This window comes from Taudactylus pleione, unplaced genomic scaffold, assembly GCF_031769625.1.
Source record: "Taudactylus pleione unplaced genomic scaffold, aTauple2 ptg000021l, whole genome shotgun sequence".
NCBI classification, from domain to species: domain Eukaryota; kingdom Metazoa; phylum Chordata; class Amphibia; order Anura; family Myobatrachidae; genus Taudactylus; species Taudactylus pleione.
The window spans coordinates 15453566-15475812 of NW_028284423.1; the positions used below are offsets into that span (position 1 = coordinate 15453566).

General features: G+C 41.9%; 1 protein-coding gene across 1 annotated transcript in view; it reads left to right on the plus strand.

Annotated features, from left to right (window-relative positions):
* The window catches only part of GALNTL6 (polypeptide N-acetylgalactosaminyltransferase like 6), a 1410303-nt gene that overhangs the window by 1267783 nt on the left and 120273 nt on the right, over window positions 1–22247 (plus strand). The window contains exon 8 of the mRNA XM_088448140.1: window positions 11115–11222. Coding sequence (XP_088304266.1) covers window positions 11115–11222 — 108 coding nt within the window. The remainder of the gene's footprint in view (window positions 1–11114; window positions 11223–22247) is intronic.

Genomic DNA, 22247 nt, shown 5'->3' on the forward strand with positions numbered 1-22247 from the left:
TCTGGAACCCATATCGCAACGCCATGTTTGTGGAATCATGTTGGCATGGTCTTTCGTCAACCAGTTCTTGATTTTTTGTTTTTATTTAATTATTTCTTGGTATGTGTTGTATTTGAATTTATCACTGTGTTCTTTTTTTGGGAGTGACCACTTTGTTTTCTCTGTTATGTTGTGAATAAATGTTTGGAGAGTGAAATGGTCTTCCTTTTTTGGGACGTTAACAGCAAGTGTAACCAGGTTAACACAAGTTACATTTGACTAAGGGGTAAACCAGTACTGACGCCAGTTGAGCTAAACTGAAATATGTTTTCAGCTTCCCAACCCACACCAAAAGGAAGCCTGGCCCAACCTTGGGATTTGTAAGATTGGCCTAAGCAGCTTGCGCACCAACTAGGAACCTGTAAAATGTAGAAATATGTAATTGACACTACACCCAAAAAGGGAAATGACATTGTTACTGTTATGTGTTTCTTGTGTCTGTTTGACATACAAAGACAAAACACAATCTAACTTTTAAAAAAGGGAAATCCTTGCAGGAACAGTCTACTTATGTCATGCTAAACTATCTTGGTTTTGGATTTTAAAAATGAGCCACAACGTATATTTGTCTGAATAAATTTATTTTGAAAATATAACAAAAATAAAAAAACTACTGGCGAAGGAGGCCAGACAGCCGGTCGAGGGCCACCAGAATGCCGATTACATGTTGCCGCATCTGCCCCACACAATCCGCCACCTCTTGCCGACGCCTCTGTTCCTCTGTGGGTGAGAAAAGTGTGTGGGTTAATACAACAATAGGGAATCCACATTAAAAAAAACAAACAAAACCAAATCACTCCTAAACCCAAAAAAAAAAAAAAAGGGGGGGCTGGCCAAAATACAAGGCCTAGGTACAAATTCCCACAGGTATGATATGTGTATGTTGAAATCACCAGGAAGAGGTAAAGGCAAACCTTCAAAATCACCAAAAGTCAAGCCACAAAAACACGAAGAAAGGCACGACACATGATTACATACAAACAGTTTGTGCTTTAAAAAAAAACAAAAAAAAAACATACCGGGAGCCAAAACGGGAGCTCCGGAAATACCTCCATGATCCTCCTCGGAGGATCCGTCATTCCCCAAAGAATGGGGAGGAGTTATGATGGACTCCGGGGAGGGGGTAATTGGAAGAGGGGTGGGTGGAGGAGAGGGGGAAGTGGGACAGAGGGGAAGGAGGCCCGACATTTCCGGGAGAGGGTCTGGGAAGGATGGGGAGGAGTGGGGAATAGGGGAAAGATTTGGGGTGGAGTGTTGGCTGGGGGTTGGGGATAGTGGCCGGGAACGCCGTCTGGACGGACGGTGACGGCGGAGTCTTGGCTGTCCCCCTAAAATATGACAAAGAAATTGCGGTTAGTTTATGGACAAATCCGGGCAACAAAACTAAAAAAAAAAAAAAAAACAACAAATAAGCCAAATAGCAGTAGAATGAATAAATCAGAAATAGAGGGAAAACATGCACACGCAGATATGAGTACAAATAATAAATAGGACAGACAGGAAAACATGCACACGCAGATATGAGTACAAATAATGAATAGGACAGACAGGAAAACATGCACACGCAGATATGAGTACAAATAATAAATAGGACAGACAGGAAAACATGCACACGCAGATATGAGTACAAATAATAAATAGGACAGACAGGAAAACATGCACACGCAGATATGAGTACAAATAATAAATAGGACAGACAGGAAAACATGCACGCGCAGTTTGCCCCACAAACACAAACATTAAAACCACAATACATAACACTTACTTTCCAGGATCTGCATGCGAAAGCATGCCAGCAAGCGGGGCGTTCGCCGTTGCAGGTCGGACCACCTGCGCTCCAGCTGCCCGATGTTGCGGCGTGAGCCGAAGGACCGCAGGCGGGACCGTGCCTCCGCATACGCGGAGCGCTTCTGCCGGTTGGTCATGGGTTGAGGTTGGCTGGTGATCCGGCGATCCATGACCTCCGTAAGCACCAGCAGCTCGCGCCTGGTGAATGCGGAGGCTCTCATGATGGCAATGGTGTTTTTCTTAAAAATCATTTTTGATAAAGTGTGTAAAAATTTTCTGATTGGCTAATGTATTTTGGAAATTAACAGGAGCAATTTTATTGGTTAGTGTATGAGTCATGTGTTCGACAGGGCCAGAAATCTCTGGAGAGTTATGATAGGCTTGATGCAGTGACATGCGTAAGCAAATTTAAATAAAGAAATGAACCCAGGGAAATATGCGGGGATCCACAGCAATAGTACAATTGTTTAATTGTGGTTCACATGTTTTTTGAACAATAAAAGCGAATGTTTCATCCGTACGTATTCTGCGGGTAAACACAAACACGGACAAGAGTAAAGTTTCTTGCATTGTGTTGAAAAAAACAAACAATTAAGCTAATTGATACATTGATTGGCATGATACGATTGATGGAGGTAGGCAGAATAAAGGAGCAGGTAATCGACATCTGACAAGGCCACTTCCTGTTTATACTTGTGCGTGCGTTCCTTTCAAGCCATTTCGGGGATGTACGCTCGCTATTTCGTACGCTCGTTAGTTAGAGGAGGGGTCGTCAGAGTTTAGGGAGGAATTTTAGATGCAAACGAAAATACGAGCGAGCCATTGAATTTAAATATTTTTGTACGTACGCGAATTTAAATATTTTTGTACGTACGCCTAACGTACGTGCGCCCGCTTGCGAGTGGGTCTGAATGAGGGCCAAAGTTCTTATCAGTCTCCATTAATTAACATGACTTGTAATGAAGCGATAATTTCCCTTTAAGGATTTACTAAGTAATTATGGAGCACATGGATCCTGACAATGGCAGCATCTACGTTGGTTAATTATTATATTTTAATAATATTTGTTCTAATGTGAGAAGACAGTTGTGTAAATATAGATGATGGTGTCCTGTTATCCTTATTAATTAAATTGTGTTTGCACTTGCTAGTCTCATCTTTTACCATAAACTATCTGTAGTTGTTCTACTGAGAACTAAATTAAATATAAGAAATTCTGGAAAGTATAATAGTGTTGACATTAACAGATACTGCAAAGGAATTTATTTATTGCTGAAAGCCCAAGTACAGACATGGTGAATATATTTGCTCATAGCATGGTTGCCTCGAACTTAACTTTGTCAAGGGCAGTGCAGCTTTTGAATCTATATACTCTGTGGGTACTGTTTAATTAAATTTGCTCACATTACTCCCTATGTGGCTGTAGAGACCTGTAGCACTGCAATGTGATCCATTATGTAGGCCACAGCTGCCTACCGCTGCCGTTTAACCGAACCAGTAATTATTGCAGTAACTTCTGAATACAATACATAGCTTGACACTGATAGGTATTTTTTTCACACATTGCCCAAGCTGTTATTGTCTAAACTCTGTACAAGTTCAGAGCTGCTGAAATGTGCTGCTTTTTGTGTTAGCAAAGTAACTTGATGTACGTTATAGGTAAAAATAACCTGCATCTCCTTATAAATGCAGGCTGCAGTGTACCTGTATTACTACACTGCAGGAACATTTCCAAAGCCCCCTCCTCTTAGTTGTGAACTATGCCTGGCTAAGAAGGGTCATTGGTAGCCAAGGCTACTTTGCTAATCCTGCTTTCCATACTTAGCTGTGACGGCGGTGCGCTCCCTCCCCCACTGCCGAATATAAAGGAACACCTTGCAGCTGTCGGTCCCCATCTGGGGTTATTTCCTGGTGCTGTGCCCACCATCTGAAAACAGTTTGGTGAGAGAACGGTGATGCTTGGTGGTGGAAGTAGAGGTAAACGCTGGCCACTAATATAAGAACTGAGACTGTGTAGGCAATATAAATACAAAGTTACATTTACCCAAGGAGCTACTGTACCAATCGCATTATCATAAACCAGGAGTACGCATTCCCCCCCTTTTTTTCAACTATATTGGAATAGTCCTATTTTTTTTATAGCCGCTAATTTTAGCCGCTGCAAGTGATGTGATGAACTGATACAATATTGGCACATTATTTCCTTGTATTCCTAAAAACGCTAGTAAGAGAGTATGTCTGTTTTATGTAGAGATAATGTATTAACATTTGATGTTTTTTAATGTTGGTATTTTACTAAGTTATATTATTAAATATTTAAATAAATATTATAATTAAGAGCTCTCTTTGAAAAATATATATATTATTTAGTGTGTGTTTAAGCAAATCAGTGCTTTCATTGGGAGTTTCTTTTTTGATAAGTGATCATTGAGAGTTAAAAATTACTGATTAATATTTGTGCACCTGAATTTATATTTGTATGCTTTGCTAATGAGTGTGATGGCGAAGGGGAGATTCCTCCACCCACTATGTCCACTACCACTATCCTATATACAGCAGTACCACCTTCATTGGCACACCTCCTAAGGTCAATCCCACTTGGATATATATAGACCTATACCAACAACAATGCAATCCTTTACTGTCCCACTCACATTTTGCCAGGTGAGAGAAGTTTATTATCATGCAATTGGCAGTCTTCACGATGAACATCACCACATGAAATGACACTGAGGTTACACCAGTGCATAGACAATCCTTACCAAAAGCTAATATGTACAAACTTGTTATGTTTAGTAACTGATGTCACTCTGGCAATAGTGGTCCGGAGCCTCAATAATGCATCAGTGTGATATGCTAATGTCATGAGCATTTAAAGAAATGTCTACCTGGGTAACACTGGGGCTGGGAGATCCTAGTGATCTGCTTCCTGTTACTACTAGTAGACAAGAAAGTTAGCAACAAAACTGATAATCACATAACGAGACATTTAGAGGACACAATCGGAAAGTACCCTACACGAATAACTGTCTCTGAGTTTGGGTACATAGGTCTATTTAGAAAAGATTGTGCTGAAGATACTGTTAAGGTGGGTAATGTCTGAAAGTAGATGATCCCATTTAGAAGAATAATATATTAGATTTATTTAATGACCTATTCATTCTCAAATTAATAAATACAGCTATTTCTAAACTACCAAAGGCCAGTAGTATTTGAAACTGCATCTGTTCTTTTGAACAAAGCATTAATAAGAGACCATACTGGGCTTAGAATGATGATTGCTTTATAAAGTTTGTAAATGTATTAGCTAATGGTGTATAGATGCTACAGGGTCTGTGGCACCTTATAACTGCTATATGATGATGATGATGATGATGATGATGATGATGATGATGATGATGATGATGATGATGATGATAGGTACATTACCCAGACGCACTGGACATACTCTTTAGCCTGCCAATGTATGAGTCTAACTAATGCATTCTCCAAATAACACTATATTATGCTCTTTCCTTATTCTTGACTAACCTCATGTGTTTATACAATGTAACAGGCTGAAATATGTGTTGAATTTGTCAGAAGCTTCCTTTGGGGTGCAGGTAATGCTTGCCAGACACATTTTAATCTGGCTCTTTAGACCAAAACCCCACTGAAAAGACTTTTGATAAATTGTGTGCCACATGTAGAAGGACTAACTACACAAACCTGACCCTGTCCTACACCACCCTATCTTAAACCACCCCGTTGTACACTACCCTGTCTTAAATACCATATCTGACACTACTCTGTACCACCCTGTCCTATACTACTCTGTCTTACACTACCTTTTTGTCATATAATACCCTGTCCTACACGACCTTATTCAATAATACCCTGACTACACTACCCTGCCCTATATGTACACATAGTGTAGAATTCACAAGCATAATCACTAAGAGGGCAGGGCCGAAACTAGGATTTTTGTCACCCCCTGGTAATTCCCCCATAGTAATACCCCCTGCAGCAGTGCCCCTATAGTAATGCCCCCTTCAGTAGTGCACCTATAGTAATGCCCCCTGAGGTAATGCCCATGTAGTAGTGCCCATATAGTAATGCCCCCATAGTAATGTCCCTGTAGTAGTGCTCATATAGTAATGTCCCTGTAATAGTGCCCATATGGTAATGCCCCGGTAGTAGCGCCCATATATTAATGCCCCCATTGTAATGCCCCTATAGTAGTGCCCATATAGTAATACCCCTGTAGTAATGCCCATATAGTAATTCCCCTGTAGGAGTGCCCATATGTTAATGCCCCTGTAGTATTACCCATATGGTAATGTCCCTGTAATGCCGCTTACAGAAAAAAAAAAAAAAAAACATTACTTACCTTAAACCCCACTTCAATGTCCGCCACCGCCTGGTCCGCCCGGCTGCTCCTCGGAACTATGGGAGAGATGTCATGACGTCTCTCCCATAGTGCCCATGGGGAGAGCCAGAAGCTGGAGTTCAGGATAGAACTCAGCCTCCGGCTACCGCAGCGCTGCAGAGAGGGAGGCGGGTGCCCGCTGGTAATAAAATCTCAGCGGACGTCTGACTTGGAGCCTCCCTGCAGCGCCAGCTCCCCCTAGTTGCAGAACGAAAGAGGGACACAATAAAAAGCAAATTATAAGGTACACATGTATAGGTTGAAGCTCTATTGCAGATTAAACCATTACCTTTTATGATGGCCCACAGCTATTGGCCCAATAAGTGTAAGTTTGATGTAAGTATAAATACGCGTGTTTTCATATATCTGTTGAACCTAGTATAGGACTGGTGCAAGTGCACACTTATAATAATGACAATTATTATACTAAGCATATATACATAAGGCTTTGCTCAGAAATGGTCGCTATAGCACAGCCATTGCATCTTTGTAAGCAGTGGCTGTGCTGAAATATGCAATAGCAAGCAGGACGTGTCATATCGGATTCAGAATTTGTACAGTATCCAGATCTGCGTCCACAGAGCAGGACTGACTAGACAATAGTGAAGAGATAGAGGGTACGATGCACCGTCAGAAATGCAGTCAAACCCATGAAAATTCCATTTTGGGGGTTTGACTGCATTTCTAATATGCACCAATCCCTAGAATGTATCGCATTCCGGGGCTTGGTGTAGATGAGAAAAGCCTATGGGCTTCTATTTGTGATGCCCCCCTGGGAGGGATCCAATCAGATCCCTCCCAGCACTTCCTGCATGCACAGAAGAATGCCAGAGTGACTACTGGGTCATGGACTCAGAAATCCCTCTCACGCAAAGGACAGCTCTTATCGGCACCTGTCCTTCACGTTTTCTACAAGCATACCAGCATCATTAACACCGGCATGCATGTGATGACGGAATGCATTGCATGCAAATTGCAATGCTTCATACATCCAACCCTAAATGACACTTCTCCTTATTCAGAATACCTGTTTGCTATATGAGAAAACAGAAATCTACAGTAAGTGCGCTGTAAGTATACCTGGCAGTGGTACAGTAGCTTTACCTTTAGCAGCTTCGTACATGGGTGTGCAAATCATACTGGATGGATCAGTCTGTGACATACTGTTAGTATGTGTGTCTGCAGATGACAGCTGAAAGAATTAACAGTCAGTAGCTGTTCTTGCACACGGATGGTAAAGGCGGGAGAGACTGCATGCAGGAGTTTAGGTATAGCAGACTGTAGTGATTATTGAATCCTTGCTGCTGAAGGCAGACAGGACACTACACTGGCAAAATCAAGCTGCCTGGGTCAGTGAAGCTGCAGCCAAGGATGCAGCCACTGGATTTGACATGCCCAGAAAACACGCCCCCATTTTCTCGAATGCTCCCTGGTGCCACCCCCTCGATGCACCAAACTGACAGCAGCATGTCAATCATGTTGCAGCTTTCGGGCACTGCGACCAACATCGCAGAAACAGATCTACACACAAGTAGTGTGGCTCCTGAGCATGCACAGATCTGCAAACATTGGAGATTTATGTAAATGCATATGTGTCCTCTTGAATCTTTACTGCGTACATGGCAAATCGTGCCACGCATGGCATGCTGGCACCTGTATTTCCAAGGTAAAAAACAATAGTTTTTCACCATTTGCAATACTATTACCCCCGTACCCACAGCCCATGAATACGGGGAAGAGCCCCAGGTTTCAGACTAAGCCAGGAGAGCTCAGGAGAGGGGGGACCCCTATATTGGGGGGTCTACACCTTCCCCGAAATCCCTGGCTTGAGTTTACTGGCTTGGGTGATAATGCTTTGGCTTGGGCGACATGGTGATAGGGTCCATTGGTTGTGGCATTACACCCCGGGCAGATTTCAGCCTGGTGCTGGTTTTATATATAGGGGGACCCCTACACAATTTCTCCCCCCTATTTTTAAAACCAGGACAGGCTCAGCAGCCCAGTGCTTTCCTAATATACGGGGAAGCCCTACTCATTTTTTAGCCCATATTTTTAGGAATCAGGACTGGCTGAGCAGCGGGGGTTTGTTATTTTTTTTGGGGGGGGGCTACATCATTTTCTTTTTTAATTAACACTTTAGAGAAGGTTTATATGCAGAAACATACACAAATCACACTGAACTGTGTATGTTTCTGGCAAACGCGCAGCTGAGGAGGTGGTCTATTTGAAACTTCTAATTAGCTGCGAGTTTGCTACAATTACACCTGGGATTGTAATCTAGTTTCTTAGTAAATTCTGAGTTGTATATTTTTCATGAAAAGTACTTCATAGTTTGGCTGATGGTGAGTTTAATCAAGTTTGCAATCTCACCCGAGTTTTACAGTGAAAAATGAGAAATCTATCCCAAACTCACCTGAGTTTGTCTTTAGTAAATTTGCGAGATTAAAAATATGCCTAAACTCACCCGAGATTGCAATCTCGACCAAACTCGAATTTTAGTAAATTTACCCCATTCTGTCAATGTCGACATACAGACCATGTTGACATTCTGTTTCCCTATTTTGAATGACGACATTATGAATGTATATCTTCAGGCCTTGAACACTTGGGGGTAAATTTACTAAAGGTAGATTTGCAGCACGATTTGAGGAGTTATTTAGCACTTATATCGACTCAAATCGCATGCATTGAAAACCGTTTTTACACTGCATGTACTGAGTCGATTTGTTTTGCGATTTGCAAAACAAATTCGATTTGAGTCGGTTTTGAAGAGTGATTTGCTGTTCGATTTGGCAAGTTCATGTCCAAATCGAACGGCAAATCACCCTTCAAAACAAACTGCAAATCCCGACACAATGAACTGCTTCATGCTTTCACTTTCAGCATGAGCAGTTCGTTGTCACGCAGATACATGCAGACATCAGTGAGATGCCTGCATGTATCTGGCTGTAAAAAGTGTTGTAAAGAGTTAAAAAAAAAAAGAAGTGAGGTCACTCCCCAAAACAGGAGAGGCGGGGCCTGACCTCTCTCAGCCAATGAACGCACAGACACGGAGCTTCAAAGGATGAAGCCGCTTCTGTGCGCATCATTCAGGAAGGAATAATCATTTTGGCTAGAATGATTATTCCTTAAAGCAATGGTCGGGTTTATGTTTTTTTATTTTAACCCATGGATGCCAACTGGAGAAGGGGACCACTGGAGGTAAGATAGGTGAGTTTTGTGTGAGTGTGTGTATGTATGTATGTATGTATTAAAGTCATACTTTGTAAGGTGTGTGTGTGTTTCTTGGAACATTTCTTTACAGGCAAACTACAAGTCCCAGTGGGCCCTTAATGCCCCGCATGCTGGTACTTGTGGTTCTCCAAGTACCAGCATGCGGGGGTTGCTTGCTGGGACCTGCAGTTCTACTGGAAAGACAATGTTTATTTTATTCTCTTTTTACAGCACACCTACACAATCAACCCGCCACCCACCGCCCATGGGTGGTGGGGATAGCCACAGGCTATCAGCCCAGGCTAGGGGTGCCCTGGAGACCCCTTTTTTGAAGGGGTCTCCAACTCCCCAGGGATCCCTGGCCTGGGCTGACTAATTGTCAGGGCTTATGCTGCCGCTGGGGGGCACGGTGATAGGGCTTCCCTGGCTGTGGCATCAGTCCCCCATTAGAAAGGGTCCAGGGCTGGTTCTGGATCTTACAGGAGAACCCTACACAAATTTTTCCCTGTAAATCCAGAACCAGCTCTGCTTCCCATAGCCCAGTGCTGGTTGTACTGAGTACAGGGAGACCCTACGTCATTTTTTCCTGTACTTAGTCAACCTGAACTGGGTTAGCAAAGTCAGGGGCTGGTTCTGATTAAGGGGGGGAGCTCACGTCAATTTTTTTTTTAATTTAACTCTTTTATTGCTTTTTACAGTGAGATACATGCAGGCATCTCACTGATGTCTGCATGTATCTGTGTCAATCCGACCTGCTCATGCTCAAATAGAAAGCATGAAGCAGGTCTATTGTATTGGAGATTTGAAGAGTGATTTGAAGTCCGATTTTGAGGACGATTTCAAATCGATTGATAGTAAATAAGGGTTTTGTGTGTTGGGTTATGTACAAGTATCAATGTTTTTCCGATGGTCGATTTGAGGGTGATTTGAGTCCAAAGTCGATTTGAAGTCTGATTTTATATGTGATTTGGCCTTTAGTAAATACTCAAAACCAAAATCGAATCCATATCGAATGAAAACCGCACCTCAAATCACTCAAAATGCCAAATCGACCTTTAGTAAATTTACCCCTTGCTGTTTTAGAGTTTAATAAATTTTGCCTTGGTTGCATAGGGTACTAACATCTTTTGTAAGCAGTACCCCAGGAAAAAAAAGCAAATTAGTTTTTAGAAATATAAAAGTCTACAGCACTGACTTTCACTAAATCATCTGACACATCTGAGAGGAAGCATCTCGAGCTGCTTATTTGCCAGGGGCACTGTTACTGGATAGCCAGTGTTTATACGGAGTGATGAAGCTTGTGGGGGAATTGGGAAGCTTAAAAGCCACTCTGAGAATATGATCTTTAATAACGTCAGTGATATCAACATGCACAAGCTGAGCTGCTTACAAGTGACAGCAGTCCCACTGGACACTGAGTTTTTATGTACATATGAGACACCCAGAAAATGATACTTCTTTCTCACTCATCCCTTTGCAAATATTATGTATGACATTGAAGTTTGATCGTTTGATAACTTTGTTATGTAATGTTTTTCTAACCCATTTTTATGTGCTTTGTAAGGACATGCATTTTTATATATTAATAGGATATTCAGAAACTTACAAAGGAAAGAGAAAATCTGAAGATTATGTTTCATTGCTGATACATATTTGTTCCCTTTAGGTATGGATGTGTGGAGGGGAAATGTTTGATGTCCCTTGTTCCAGAGTCGGCCACATATACAGAAAGTACGTGCCTTACAAAGTACCAACAGGGACAAGTCTTGCAAGAGTAAGTAGAAAAGTTAGCTCATAATCAAAATTATGTGTGACATTTTTCTACAATACAATATGTAATATACTACATATAATATTCAGTTGGTTATGTGCTTTATATCTATACTGCACTAATAGAGATAAAATAATGCTTGTTATTTAATATTTGTACTTTGTATGCATTGTGCAAAGTGCATTATATGTTTCATGCATTGAGGTATGGGTTGTGATTCTGTACATGATATGTGGTAGGTTGAGCTGCGATTACGCATGCAGTGCTGCTGCTAAAATATGCTAATGTGCTAATGTTTGCAACTGCTCAGCCAGCATAGAGATGCCCACTACCTCTTTTTGTCATCCGTAATACCTCACAGTCCTGCGTATACATCGGTAACATCAAGTAACATCAGCCCCTCATGCAGAATTACAACAGGTCTGACCTGTCTCAGAAATTGTAAGCCTCGTTGCACGCAGTGAGTACTTAAGCTGAATATTCCGTCACAGTGTCTAATTTATGCAGGAAACATCATTCAAACGGACAGACACACCTGCGCTTCTGCGACCACTCCACCACCTCCAAATGCTGTCGTCCCATCACTCACTCTGCGATGGCTTTGTATCTGGGTACGTGATCACAGTGCGATCGCAATGCTAACCTGTGCATGCGCACTACAGTGCATACACATGCGCAGTACGCACCATCGGCCGATCTGCGTATGCGGTTGCAATTGTTATCCATGCTGAAGCAAGCCCAGTATCACCTAAATGGTTGTGTATCATTATGAATTCACAGTGTCTTTAATTAAGATGAATACAAAAGAAACTTATATTTAATAACATGAGGCCTAATATTCAATTTAATACTTGAATTTTTTATGAAAAAAGTAGGGATGTGCAGGCTCGGATTGGTTCGAGTTTGCACCCCGGGTTCGGATTTTTCCATCCAAAAAAACGGAACTCAGAAAGAGGCTAAACGTCATCTTGCATGGACAAACATCATCATTCCTGGATGTTTTGGAAGGAAAAATCTGAACTCGGCGTGCAAACTCGAACCTGTCCGAGCCTGCACATCCCTAGAAAAAAAACTCAGTTAAGTCTATAAGATGGGTGCGGATATCAGTGATGGAACTACAATAAATATAGTATATAGAATAGGTGGTTTTAATTAGAGATGTGCGGATCCAGTTCTCTAAGAACCGGACCCACCCAAACATCCCGATTCCGAGTTGGATCCAAGTCAGACTCGGGTTTTCCCACCTGACCCAGATCCAAAAACGAGGCAAAACGTCATCAATCCAGTGTCTGATTTTCACGGGATTTGGATTGTATATAAGTCTCTCCCCATGGTAGTTTTTCGCCATTTGCTTGCTGAGTCCATCCAGGGAGGGCTGTGCTGTCCATCCAGGGGTGTGTTTTGCTATCCATCCAGGAGTGTGCTGTCCATCCAGTGTGCTGTCCATCCAGGGGTGGGCTGTGCTGTCCATCCAGGGGTGTGCTGTCAATCCAGGGGTGTTTTGTCTATCCAGGGGTGTGCTGTGCTGTCCATCCAGGGGTGTGCTGTCCATCCAGTGTGCTGTCCATCAAGGGGTGTGCTGTGCTGTCCATCCAGGGGTGTGCTGTCAATCCAGAGGTGTTCTGTCTATCCAGGGGTGTGCTGTGCTGTCCATCCAGGGGTGTGCTGCTGTGCTGTCCATCCAGGCGTGTGCTGTGCTGTCCATCCAGTATGCTGTCCATCCAGGGGTGTGCTATACTGTCCATCCTGGGGTGTGCTGACCATCCAGGGGTGTGCTGTGCTGTCCAGCCAGGGGTGTGCTGTGCTGTCTATCCAGGGGTGTGCTGTGCTGTCTATCCAGGGACGTGCTGTGCTGTCCAGCCAGGCGTGTGCTGTGCTGTCCATCTAGTGTGTTGTCCATCCAGGGATGTGCTGTGCTGTCCATCCAGGGCTGGGCTGCCTGTTTAAGGGCTGTGCTGTCTGTCCAGGGGCTGTGCTGTCCATCCAAGGGCTGTGCTGTAAAACAGTCAAAAAAAGTAAAAAAAAATAGAAAAAAAATATTAAGTTTAAAAAAAAAGTAAAAAACTAAAAGTAGATTTTTTGTGCTGTACCCCAGTGTATCCATATAAGCACTGTGACGCTGCAGTCCGTACACCAGTGTGTCCATATAAGTACTGTGTGCTGTTTGGGGCATTGCTGACTGTCTTTTTGCGTAGACGACAAACATTTTTAAAGTTTAATAAACTGCCATTCTGTCTGCCACAGCAGCTGAAATCATCTACATGCGGTTGATGAATCCCAAAAATGTCCACAAATTGATATGGTAATAAAGTGCAAATACACGTTTAATACAAAAATTAGTTTTGTATATTGGTCACATACATACATACTGTATTTACATGGTACATACCATGAATAAAGTAAGCTGAAGAAACCTGATGCACTCCACCTATTGTTGACAAACAACCTCCAGCAGGCCAGGCAAACAGCACAGATGCTAAGTGTGCGTACACACTACACACTACACGATATGCTCCCTGAGCGATATCGTGTACTGTGTCCCCGGCAGGCTGTGCTCACTGTCGTTCATGACATTGAGCACAGCCGCTGAACGATATCATTAACGGTATCGTTCAGCGCAGGGCTCTCTCCCCCATTCCCCAACATGCAGCAACCTGACGAGGTCGTCAGATTGTGCTGCATGTTCAGGCGATGGACAATGTCGGAAACGACCAGCGGGAGTGCGCATCACTGGTCGTTTCCGACATAAATGTGCACGATTTGTGCACGATTACTGAGTGACTGCACGATTATGATGTCAATAATATCACCCAGTGTGTACCCACCATAAGAGTTGTAGTTCAGTCGGAGAGCTATAGGCTGCTTTCCTCTGATGTAAACAGCAAATCTTGGTCCCATTATCCCCAACAACCTCCCTGAGTACAAAGTAAACATCTGTTTACAGTGTTTACTGTTTAGCATCTCCACAAGCAAGGCTACCTCATTTCTATTAGCTGTATAAAAAATATACAGAGTATATGGGCTGAATCAATATTTAATCAGGATGTGGTACAATATGGCTGCCCTCACTGTGATAGCAATAGGTGCTCTGCAGATGTCACTCAGGTGATCAGGTTTTAGGTGGTTGGTTCACATACTGTAGGATTGGACACCTGTGGGCTTCAGTGAGCCTGCTCTCATATACTGTATGTCCCAAGCATCTTTGTGCGATGGTGCAGACACTGCATAATATCTTCTGACAAATTCTCCATGCTCAAATAGCGAACCTTCTCCAGATCAAAGATGTCTTTCAGGAACTGAAGAACTTGATCCTACATTGATACTACCTCATAAATTTTCTTCAGAATCAAAATATTTGAATACATTTACAAACTAATTAATCCTTCCTTTCTTGCTTTCCCTACCTTCAACTACTCCATAAACATACTCCATCTTATTCAGGCCTCTGCTCTAGTTCTTGATTAATTAAAACAATCTTATTTTCTCTATGGGGTCATATAGTCTATTAAACTGCCATACTGTTTGCCACTGCAAATAATCTATTTCCTTGTGATCAAATTTATATTTAAAAGTAAGGTTATATGAGTTGCTTCCTATAAAATTGATAAAATCCTTAAAAACATCCTCCTCACCTCTTCAAATGATTAATATATCATCTATATATCTTTGGTACAATACTATGTTTTCCAAAAAGGGGTTGTTATTATATATATTCCTATTTTCCCAGCTGCCCATGTGTTAATTTGCAAAGCTGGGTGCAAACACTGTCTCCATAGTGGTACCACATGTTTGGAGATAAAAATCTTCTAAAAATCTAAAATAATTGTGCGTCAAAATAAAATTAATTAACTGGCCAATAAAATTCCTATGTTCTTCATCTAAATCTGGATCAGCTCTCATGAATGCCAAACATGATTCTAATCCTTTAGTATGTACTAAAGAAGTGTATAACGATTGTACAGCAATGGTTACCAATTGAAATCACCCTGCCAGATATATATATATATATATATATATATATATACCAGTAATGTGTGGTGAGGTAAATGGCTGGGGAGGCAGTGGCTAGTATCCAAGCCAGATTTACAGATACATATATGAACCTGAGGGTTCATTTGGGCCTTATACATAGGTGCAGCAGTATATCGGGCTAGAAATTTGGTGAGTTTTGATCAGGGATGTGCAGAAAAGGTAGACAGGGGAGGGTTTTGACTATAAAATTGATTAGAATAATACAAATAACATATTTATTATAATTTTTATATTAAAACATACTTATGGAAACATACTTATGGAAACCTGGTAGCTGCTATCACAGAGTTTAAACTCTGTGATAGCAGCTACCAGGTTTCCATAAGTATGACAGATAGTGTAGGACCTGCAGAGAAGTGGGATCCCATGACGTGGGCTGCAGGCTTAAAAGCATTGATCAATCCTTGAACCAAAACCCCATTATTTATTTATATATTATTGTGAGTGATTTAACAATGGTGAGTGCTGAGTTTTCTGGTTTTATTTATTTAAGCAATGTGGTCACAAGCCGCTTGCACCACATGCCTGGGAATGGCGAGTGCAGGTCTGCACCCCAAATCTGGAAGTGGCAAATGCAGTGGATATCTGAATTATATATATATAAATATATATAGAATAATGTATATATATATATATCTATATATATACCAGTGGCATAACTAGGATATTTGGGGTCCAAGGCAAGATGAAAAATGGAGCTCCCTCTATGTGCATGCACCGAAGGTGTGTGCGCTGAAAAGTGAATGTGGCCACATGCCACAAGGGGCGTGACCGTTGTAAAATGGGGGGTGTCAACATGACACACCACCATTTCTCTACACTCTGGAAACATTCCTTTTCATTCCATATGCACCTTAATGCCCCCAGTAGTAGTGCCCCTCTTGCAATGCCCACTGTAGTAGTGCCCCTTTTGCAATGTCCCAAGTAGCAGTGCCCCAAGTAGTAGCGCCCCAGTAGTGTCCTTTTTACAGTGCCTACAGTAGTGCACCCTTATACAGTGTCCCCAGTAGTGCACCCTTATACAGTGCCCCCAGTAGTGGTCCACCCTATACAGTGCCTCTTACACAGTGCCCCCAGTAGTGGTGCCCCCACTGGTGCCCCTTATATAGTGCCCCCAGTAGTGCCCCTTATACAGTCCCCCTATGCAGTGCCCCCAGTAGTGGTCCCCCTGATACAGTGCCCCCAGTAGTGCCCTGATACAGTGCCCCAAGCAGTGCCCCTTATCCAGTGCCCCCTATGCAGTGCCCACAGTAATGGTCCCTGTTATGTAGGCCCCCAGTAGTACCTCTTATACAGTGCCCCAGTAGTGTTTCCCCCTATGCAGTGCCTCTTATACAGTCTCCCCAGTAGTTCCCCTTATACAGTGCCCCCAGTAGTGGTCCCCCCTATGCAGTGTCCCCAGTGGTGGCCCCCTTATGCAGTTCCCCCTGTAGTGCCCCTATACAGTGACCGCCTTTGCAGTGCCCCAGTAGTGTTCTTCCTATGCAGTCCCCCTTATACAGTGCCCCCAGCAGTGGTCCCCCCTATGCTGTGCTCCCATTAGTGGTTTCCCCTATGCAGTACCCCAGTAGTGCCCCTTACGCAGTGCCCCCAGTAGTGCCCCTGATACAGTACCCCCAGTAGTTGTCCCCCCATTCAGTGCCCCCAGTAGTGGCCCCTCTTATGCAGACCCCAATTAGTGCCCCTTATACAGTGCCCCAGTAGTGGTCCCCCCATGCAGTGCCACTTATATAGTGTCCCCGGCAGTTGTCCCCTATGCAGTCCCCCCAATAGTGATACAGTGCAGGTATACAGTGCCTCTGGCCAGTAGTGCCCCTTACATATATTGTAACACTACAAACATACACACACAAAACAATTACCTTAATCTATGCTCCTGCCATGCCGGCTGCTGTCCACTCTGATGTCGTCTCGCTCTGAACTATGGGAGAGGCGTCATGACCCACTGTGGGAGCCAGAAGGCTGAGCTCATGAGTGAGCTCCAGCCCAGCTCCAGCAGTGGGCACAGCAGCCAATGAGAGTCTTTCTGCCTCTCATTGGCTGGTGAAACACACACATCACCACCTGGTAGTATGATTGTACTACTCAGCACCATTGTGTGTGTTACTGTGTAGTGTGGACTGCACTACACTGACTTTTCTGGACCTGGACCACAGCATGAGCCCCGGCTGACCCCCTGGTTATGCCACTGATATATACATACATACATACACACACACAGATACCTAACTGCTAATTTGATAGGCAGGAGGACAGATCTTCGTGTAATTTCTATAGCAACAAACCAAGCACCCATGTTCTTCCATGTTTCTGCTCTACCAGGTAACTGACCATCTAATAGAGTAACAATGTATAATTTGAGTCTGGAACCTGACATTAGAAGAGAAGTGGGGACCACAGTCAGTGGGGCCCACTGGGGATTTCCCCTGTACCCCTGTGGGCCAGTCTGATCCTGGTTGCAACTTTATTTCAATTTATTTCAATTCTTTATATTATTTATGTTTTAATTTGTTTTTGTTTAGTGTTTGGTTTTACACATTACGTGTCACTATATTAATTGGTTTTGATATTAAAAACTGTTTTTATTATCCAGTTGCTGCTGTTTTATCACCATATCTACATCCACACAGTGCTGTTCCCAGCAGGTCCTGGAACACTGGACACACCCCCAGCGTGATGAGTAAAGGGGTGCAAGGTGTCTAGAGGTGTCGCACCGAGTGTCAGCACTCATTGTGACTCCTCTGCATGGGTGTCTATTATTTTATGTGTGAAGCAGTACGGGCCATTCTGCTGTAGTTCAGCTACATCCCTTGTCGCTGTTTTCATGGAAATAGTTAGGAACAAGGGCCTGTCTAGCATTAGTTCAGGTTTGGACAGCAGTGTTTTCTGAATGCTTTTGCAAATCATGCTATGTACTATTTCGACTCTAAGGGTGTCTGTTAGTTCACCTCCAAAATGGTAATTCTCTGATTATTTCCTTAATTGAGGCACATATTTAGTTATGGATTTCTCCTGGTTTTGCTAGCTTTATGAAACCAGAAAGGCTTTGGATTTGAGTGACACTATAAAATGTCCACATTATCATTATCATATGTTATCATATTTCAATGGAGCCAATAGATTTTACAATTAACTATAAGTCTTGGGAAACATGATGTTCAGTAAAACTGCCACTTTCCTATTTTACTGAATATAATTTGCTTGGCAGCAAAATTCCACTATTAAAATATGTGGCCTACTCCGCAATATGATTTTAAAAACTGGATATGAATATAAATGCTGCCTTCACCTTGTTTTAGCTGATTTTCTTGTAGATCAGAAATTGCTGTACACACAGAGCCCTCAGTAAATTCCTCCACAGGCTCAGCGAGAACACCACCACACTATTAAATATGCTATGCAATTCTCTTAGACATTTAGATGCATCTGGAATCTTCTCTCACTGCCATCCACCATTTCTGTAAACATTTCTAACTGCCATCCACCTTCTATGTAAGCTTCTCTAACTGCCACCCATAAATTCTGCATGCAATACAATAAGATTTGTATCATCAACTTACATCCATTAGAGAATGTTCGTATATATGATACCACACTTAAATTAGAGCATAATCTGGGCTCTATTGAGACTGAGCCATTACCCCTGTAGATTTCGTGCACATTATTTAACAACCAATCGCTTACAGTGGAAGGATTCCAGAAGCTCAGCAGAGGACACTGCTGAGAAAGAAGACATTGCTGGACATCGCCAAACAGATAAGTAATGTTAAATATCGGTGGCATGATCATAAGTATTACTGTGGCACTAAATGTATTTACTATAATTATTAAATGGAGCCCACTGTGTGCTTTTTTTTACTGGAGAACAGCATATAACAATAATTTTACTTCCTGTAACAAGTACCAGGAAATAACCGGTAACAAGTTCCAGGTAATCTATAGACACCACTCTTCTGTAAAAGTCTTTCACTCTAATGCTGCATGGCTACTCCTGTAGTCACATGTCAGCTCGGAGTAATTTTGTGATGCTATACTGTATTTGTTTGGCATCATGCTTGCTGTTGGACACAGTCAACGGACACTTTGTGGCTTCTGTCTTCATGGAGACCATGGGCCATATTCAATTTGAGGCAAAAAACCCGGTATCGGCAATAAATTATCGCCTATGACGTCATTTTCGCCTATTGTCATTATCCCTGTATTCAATTATAAAGACTTTTCACCGGTGTGAAAAGTCAATGTAAAAAAATGGGGATAATTATGGCTGGCGAAAAAAAGTGCAGAATTGGGGATTAGGGGTGCAGTCTTAAAAAAATAGCCTGCACCCCTGGGAATGCCCCCTAAAAACACTGTGTGCAAAAAAAATGTTTTTAAAAAAATCGGGAAACCCCAAAAATTATTTTACATTTTGGGGTTAAAGAAAAAAATAGGGAAAACACTTGTAAATTAGCTAAGTGTAATCTTGAGATGTTCCCATATATGTGGCAGTTGTATTCTTCAATTCATCAATGCGGGTAGTAGCGGCAGGTGCATTTCTGAAGAATTTTAAAAAATAATTTTAGGGACTTTAAAATTTGCTTGCATCCATTTTCATGTACCCCAAATTTGATGGGCATAGTTAATTTTCCCCCAAAAAATTGCTAAATGCTCTTCTGCATCACCTTCTTCAAAGCCACATTTATGCACCTGCCGCGGCTATTTAAAAACCCAAATTCCCTTCAGCAGACAAAAAACGGGGGTACCCATAGTGAATCTCCATGTCTGGACATCTTTAGGGGGTCCAAGGATGTTATCCCAAAAAATCTCTTTTTTTTCCGCCGCTCCCAGTTTCGCCGAGTCCCGTATTCTCGTCTTTTTATATTGAATACGGGGAATATCGGGCACGTGCGCGATACTTTTCCACCTGGAAAACAGGCGAAGGAGGTGAAAAGTCCAGCAGGCGAAAAGTCTGGACTTTTCGCCTCAAATTGAATACGTGCCCATGTCTCAAAATATTATCAAATGATAAAAACAGATGGCAGTAGCAGTTGTGGATTGCAGATTGGCCTCTGAATCTGATAGTGCTTCTGTCATTGATCATGTCTAAAATGTATTTGTTAATAGTGTCATTGGTACAAAATAAAAATTACACCTGCTGTATGATAGTTTTTTAATTATATAAAAACTTATATCATAATTGTATATGATGCATGCCTGACCTAAATCTAGTGCATATTATACTGGTGCACAACTGGGGGTATTTTGATGTATATCAGACTCTGTATATGGGTGTAAATGCACTATTTTTACATGCAAATGTTTATTTTTTTAGACCTTTATTTTGGGCTAGTATGGGAAATTAATGGATTCATACTGTTAGTTGAACTCTGAGGCTATTGTAAAGGGCACAATCCAACAGGGTTTTACACAGAAAACATAGGACGGGTATCACTGACACCTTGGAATAGACACTCAAATACGATGGTTAGTAAATCCTACATTTAGATCCTGCAAACCGCATTTTGGTTTAGAAGTCAAACACAATTCTTAGTAAATTTACCCCATAATACACTCTATTTGAAAATACACTGTTACAGAATCGCCCTCACGTTTTGTGAATAGAGTGATGGGATCCCACTAAATAGAATTTTTGTTCTTGCTATTGGTTTTGCAATACCAAATCTTAAGGTTATTTATATTGATTTGTTTATTTTTAAGACATATTAATGAATTCAGCACATATAATAATATTATTATTATTATTATTATTATTATTATTATTAATAATTGCAAGATAAACAAAAAGATCATAATTTATCATATAATATGGATTATGTTATATATTTATGTCTCGGCAGTAAATCCAATTTAGCATAATCACCCTCCCTTCTGTACCTTAGTATTACCCATCATTACAGAATGCCCTTATTTCTCATCTCAAACAGAACCTACACTTCTGTTTAACAACATTCTAATTTATTTATTTGTTTACCGGTGAGATGGGATGTTTTACAGGTCAATACTTTTCCACAGGCTCCTGAGAGCTTTTTCAGCTCTCTGAGTACAAATTTAGAACTGATAACCCAACAAGGGATTGCTGTGTCAGGTGAAATACATTGATTACTCAGCACAGCAATGTGACTCGTGTTTACTGTGACACAAACTGAATTTCCACTCTAAAAACAATTTATTTATAGGACTGGAAACAAGTCAGGTTTCAGTAACATTGCATCTCACCTGTGCAGCCCCCTAATTATGGCAATTATGCTTAATATTTAATTCTCGCACACTATTAGGACTATAATAAATACTTTTAAATGAGGATATTTACTTAAAATGTAAGTTGTGACAATATTTTGGATTTATAAATCATATTTATATTCTGTCTGCTTCCACTCAGTTGGTAACTTTTTAAAATCTTTACTTGTTTTTTACTGGCATTACCAAGATTCTAAGTGTCATGCACTATTGGTTTTTTCACTTTAATTATTTGGTATCGATTTTGAATCCCCTACAAAGTTCCTGGAGAAGTAAATAGGGCATCTATATGTTTTATTTTTATTCAGTTTGTGTGTACACCAATTGATTGCTGTGTTTAAAAATTTAGGAGACTAGGGAAAAGTTCTGGACACTTTATGGTATCCCCTGGTTGGTAATATAAAGGGAATCTGTATGAAATACAGACGGCTTAATAGCTGCCGATTCTCAAACCGTCGCCGGAAGCTTGGCATGAGGGCATCCCAACAGGAGCACGTAAGCAGGGTCTGCTCTAGGGGTGTTCGACCAGTGCGGTCGAACAGGGGTGCGACCCATAGAGGGCGCACTCCTCCCCAACATCCCGATTTCAGCAGGACAATACTGTCCCGCTGTTCCACCCGTGGGCTGAAGTGGCCCGTGGGTGGTCAAAATGGGAGGTTGGGGAACCCCACCGCTGCAGCAGTGTGGCGGTGCCGGACCCCAGAGTCTGAATGGATGCTGTGAGCATGCGCGCGGCATCCATTCAGTGATGGGAGAGGG